The 5,647-nt window shown below is 26.1% G+C and overlaps 2 protein-coding genes across 2 annotated transcripts in view; both read right to left on the bottom strand.

Annotated features, from left to right (window-relative positions):
* Positions 1–2,010: 2,010 nt before the first annotated feature.
* On the bottom strand, positions 2,011–4,382 carry LOC103310069. The gene is made up of 2 exons (XM_008187162.3): positions 3,760–4,382; positions 2,011–3,157 (listed from the first exon to the last, which is right to left on the bottom strand). The coding sequence occupies exons 1-2, from the start codon at positions 4,265–4,267 to the stop codon at positions 2,121–2,123; spliced, it is 1,545 nt and encodes a 514-aa protein (XP_008185384.2). The 5' UTR covers positions 4,268–4,382; the 3' UTR covers positions 2,011–2,120.
* Positions 4,383–5,319: 937 nt separating this feature from the next.
* Positions 5,320–5,647, bottom strand: part of LOC115034449 (dosage compensation regulator-like) — a 1,350-nt gene continuing 1,022 nt past the window's right edge. Inside the window, exon 3 of the mRNA XM_029491488.1 lies at positions 5,320–5,331. Coding sequence (XP_029347348.1) covers positions 5,320–5,331 — 12 coding nt within the window. The remainder of the gene's footprint in view (positions 5,332–5,647) is intronic.

Raw genomic sequence — 5,647 nt, 5'->3', positions numbered from 1 at the left:
CTTTCACATAATTCACGAAAAACTGCGAATCAGGTAAGGCATTTAATATAATATTTTACATTGATTGCAGTATCAATTTATATGTGCTTTTTACATAAATTATATTGTACGGTGTATTTGATCTAATTCTCGAATACACGATCTCGAGAGCCCTCCGAACATCTGGAGGAAGGTAATAGCTTAATTTTAATATCTTAACATCTGAATTAAATATATTTATCGACAGGAGTCGTATTTATATTTCTTCTTATTTTTAAGTTATTACAATACTTAGGTATAACAGATAAGCTACATAAAGTACATACCTTAATATTTACGGTTAATTTGTTATATCTTAAAATTGTTCAATTGTTGGTTGATATTAGTGCGTGACACGTGTACGGTTGTATGTACATATTACTACATTTAATTTAATTTATATTTGTAATTAATTTAGCAATTCAATGTAATTCAATGTAATTCATTAGCAAACCAACTAACTGAACAAGTTCTTATGACGGATCCACTCACTGCGAAAGAGCATTAAAGTTCAAAAGAGGAATCCAAGAATTGCTGGCGCCTTACGAAGAAAGTTCGCAAAGACATAAAAAACAAAAGGAAACAAACATCAATTACAAATTTTTTTCATCCTTCCTAATATGTTATGTATGTATGTATAAATAATTAATAAATTATATTAAAAAAATAAATACATAATATGTAATTGTAAATCATATTATTAACCTTTTTGTGTAATAAAAATAAAAATAAATAAAAATGTCTAATAAAAATTAAAAATTGTATGTAAATAAGACCTAACTTCCCGTTTTACATTGCTTTATGGTCTCGTTATCCGCGGTTTCGATATCCGCGCAACTTTCCTGGAACCTAACCTCCGCGGATAACGAGGGATTACTGTATTGCGAATCCCGGAATAAAAATCCCCCGGAAAAAAAATCCCCGGAAAAAAAATCCCCAGACGAACAACCCCGGAAAAAAAATCCCCGACCCTAGGAAAAAAAATCCCCAGACTACAATATTACTCACAACCACATGCAAACGGTTAAACAAATATTTTTTAAACGTTAATTAGTATCTATAATTAATATTTAATTACAAATACGTATATTATATTTAATAATTATTGTTAAAAAAATTATATATTTTATGAATAATATTTTGTTTTAAATTACGATAATATATTATGTCTAATTCAACTTAACAACTTAACAATAATAATATAAATAAATAACTATAAAAAATTATAAAAAAATATAAAAATTAACAATAACATTTTATATTACTATATTTATTACTATACTATATTATTATTTCGAATGTATCGATCATAATAATTGTCAATAATATAAAATGGTAATTACTAATAATAATAGTAGTAATAATAAAGTATAAAAATATTTCGAGTCATAAAATACAGGAGGTAATATTAATAATAATAATTATATAATCATAATAAAATAATTATCAAACAATAATTTATTGAATGTATTATAATCACCCACTCACAGTAAAAACATAACTTATAAAAATAGGAATACAAAAATATTATACGAAATAAAAGTGGTGATCATAATAAAATAATTATCAAAAATAAATAAAAAAACATAGAATATAAAAATATTTCGAATGTATCGATCATAATAATTGTCAATAATATAAAATGGTAATTACTAATAATAATAGTAGTAATAATAAAGTATAAAAATATTTCGAGTGATAAAATACAGGTGGTAATATTAATAATAATAATTATATAATCATAATAAAATAATTATCAAACAATAAATAAAAAAACATAGCATATAAAAATATTTCGAATGTATCGATCATAATAATTGTCAATAATATAAAATGGTAATTACTAATAATAATAGTAGTAATAATAAAGTATAAAAATATTTCGAGTGATAAAATACAGGTGGTAATATTAATAATAATAATTATATAATCATAATAAAATAATTATCAAACAATAAATAAAAAAACATAGCATATAAAAATATTTCGAATGTATCGATCATAATAATTGTCAATAATATAAAATGGTAATAACTAATAATAATAGTAGTTATAAATAGTTAATTAGTTAAAAATATAGCATAGGTACTCACTGCTCACAGTTAATTACTAGATTGTTTTCTTATATTATGGCTTATTGAATTCAAAAAATCTGGAATATTTATTTTTTCACTTACAAACCTGGCACAAAGTTCTTGTAATCTAATTTCTGTCGTCCTCATTTGTCCAAGTTTGGTCGTTTTTTTATTGCCTTCTCCAACGTCATCCAATGCTAATTTTGCATAATCCGCCGCCACCTCATATTTCATTTTCCTTATTAAATGCCAAACTGTGGGATGTTTAATACCAACTAAATGGGAAAATCTATTGTTCCACCCTTCTGTAATATTATTTGTTCTGTGTCTATTATTATCGTTTGAGATTGTAGTTTGATGTACATTCCATGTACAAGGTGGGAAAGCTGGAGGAATCCTTCGAAGACGAATATTGCACTCGTCTGTACCTATTCTTTTAAAACTTCCATTTACATATGTTGATTCAAAATATACCAAGAAATCTTCTGCTCCAGTTGGTATATTTTGTTTTAAATACTCCATGCCGTTTTTAACATCATCTAAAGGAAGAAAAGCCAGACTATCAACCATAGTACAGAATTTCCGGAATACTTCGTCATTTTTATATCGTTCGGAAAAGCCTAATTCTTGTAATTTCCGAAACGTTGACTGACATAGGTGATAGAAACATCCTCGAATCGTAATATGGCTGCCCAAAATCAGTTTTGCAGCATTCATGACGGCTAGTTCGAAATCCATATTTAAAAAAACGGGATCAGGGTATTTTCCTCTTTTTTCACACTCGGTCATTATTGTCCGAAACAAATGTTCATAAGTATATTGGGTCTTACGTTCAAGAATACAATAAACAGCTGTAATAAAAATTGAATTTTTTTGAACTCGAAATACATACAGCTGTTTAAAGTATTCAGGTGCAAGTCCAAAATTCCCATCTATGAACCAAGTATTAGAACTTGCCAATAACGATAATCCAGAGTCTGTGGCAAATATCAGTACTCGTTCATTCGCACCTGGACCATTGTCATTTAATAAAAAACGTTCTTCTCCGTATAAGCACCAATCACCTATAAAATTATTTTTTTAATTTTTAGATTCTGAGCAAGCGATGAATGCATTGATTATACTATATAAATTATAATTTGGTATTTAATTTTAATTAATTAATTCAAATTTAATACAAGACTTCTGACATATTGTTACAATGGCAGTTGAAAAATACTAAAAATATACGGGCACAATTTTTTTTAATATGCATTTAAACTTTAAAGTTTGATTTTTGACAACAGTATTACCTAACAAATTAAAAAGTGTTAGAGTAAACAAAATAAACAAAAAAATGTTGTAAATTTAAATTATGTTCAAATTGTTTTGAGACAATATTTAGACAAATCGTTATGATTCGGAACTCTAAGATTACTTAAAAACATAAAAAAAATGATTCTGCGTAAATGCATTTTGTCTATGTTGCGTGTGGGCCAGAGAGAGAAAACAAATAATAGGTACGCTGACATCCTCTTAAAATTAAAAATATAGAAAAGTTGAATTTCTATAGATAAGTAACTTTAAAAATATTATTTTGAAGTATATTATTTATTATATTTTAACACACAATGACATTGTATTTTCACATACAATTTGTAGCAATATATAATAAATATATAAATACCTTCAATGACCAATTCATTTCTACTTGCTGGTTTTGAAGGATCGTTGTAACCTCTGTTTTTTCGAATTGTCCGTTTTACGTGTTCTTCTTTTGGCAATTCTGATAACACTGCATGTGGTACATTAATCACAGACTCAGCAAATATTTGACTCGGTGTTGCATGTGATTTTTGTGCTTTTGTCTTCATTATATTTTGTAATTTTAAAGCAGCGACTGCATTTTTATTACTATGATGTACATGATCATGATCAAGACCAACAAATGTTGGATTTTCAATATTTAAACTCGTCTTAAGTACACTCGGACATTTTAAAGAGCTAAATTTAGAACATCGCCAACGTAAAAAATTTGAACACTCTTTTTGAAAATGATAAATAAATCCGATGTGCGCAATTTTAGGTTTTTTACCATTAGTTTTAATAATTTCCAGCGTTTCCATAGCGTTGTCGTTTCGTACTTGTGTATCGTGTACTAAATATGTAGGTACTGAGACCAGTGAGACCTGCATATAATTTGTGATCCACTGAAAATCGTTGCTAATTTGTATTGTACAATACAATGTTTGAACATGGTCATACCAGGATACCTATTTATTTTAAGATAACGAGTATCCAAATTATGTTCGTGAGCCCATTACAGATTAGATAGGTAGGTGTACAACAATACAACCGTACTCAACAATCATAAGTATCATTTGAACTTTGAAGTTCTTATACCTTTTAAATTATCGTCAAAATGTCACAGAAAACGTAATATTTTATTTCGGGGATTCAATTTTTACAGAATTATACCAACATAAAATATGTATTAATATAGTAATATAAAATATTATTGTTAATTATTCCTTCAAAGGGTTTTTTTTTAAATAAGTCTTTTTACTGTAAGTAGGTGCCTTGTGCCTACATTCAATAAATTATTGTTTGATAATTGATAATTTATTATATATATATAATATTATATCATAATATATTATGATCGATTCATTCGAAATATTTGAAGTTTTGAAAACGTAATATTTTATTTCGGGGATTTAATTTTTACAGAATTATACCAACATAAAATGTGTATTAATATAGTAATATAAAATGTTATTGTTAATTTTTATATTTTTTTATAATTTTTTATAGTTATTTATTTATATTATTATTGTTGTTAAGTTGAATTATACATAATATATTATCGTAATTTAAAACAAAATATTATTTATAAAATATATAATTTTTTTTAACAATAATTATTATAATATAATATACGTATTTGTAATTAAATATTAATTATAGATACTAATTAACGTTTAAAAAATATTTGTTTAACCGTTTGCATGTGGTTGTGAGTAATATTGTATTCTGGGGATTTTTTTTCCTAGGGTCGGGGATTTTTTTTCCGGGGTTGTTCGTCTGGGGATTTTTTTTCCGGGGATTTTTTTTCCGGGGGATTTTTATTCCGATTACCCATCAAAGCGATTACCTACTTTTCCTCTTTTTTTTTTAAGTTAAAACTACATAATTACTGGTAATTTAACAAAAAATTTTATTTCATTTAGAATTAATCAAACTTGAATTAAATACTTAACTGTGAGAACAGAACGGTGACATAAACATTGTACTGATTAGTGCGACCATTATGTGTACTTATGAATAAATACTGTGTCTATACTTACAATATCGTAGTAGTAAAATATGTACGTTGGGTTTAAATATGTTAACTGGTGTGTGTAAGGTGCTAACTGTAATTTGAAATCAATTCGATAGAGGGTATTTTTTTGGAAATTTTTTAGACATTATTCCTCACCTATAGGTTAGATTAGATTTTTAGATTTGTTTTTTTTAGATTTTCTTGGTTATTCAATTTGACATGTAGATGTATAAACAGTAATTACTAATTTGCA

The sequence above is a fragment of the Acyrthosiphon pisum genome, chromosome A3, assembly GCF_005508785.2.
Source record: "Acyrthosiphon pisum isolate AL4f chromosome A3, pea_aphid_22Mar2018_4r6ur, whole genome shotgun sequence".
NCBI lineage: Eukaryota > Metazoa > Arthropoda > Insecta > Hemiptera > Aphididae > Acyrthosiphon > Acyrthosiphon pisum.
This window is presented reverse-complemented; position numbering and strand designations above follow the sequence as displayed.

Excerpts from the sequence above, each read along its gene's own strand:
- LOC103310069 (XM_008187162.3), bottom strand. The coding sequence starts at position 4,267 with ATGCAGGTCTCACTGGTCTCAGTACCTACATATTTAGTACACGATACA. Across the intron at positions 3,158-3,759 it reads AAATGAATTGGTCATTGAAG|GTGATTGGTGCTTATACGGA; the intron begins GTATTTATATAT and ends ATAATTTTATAG.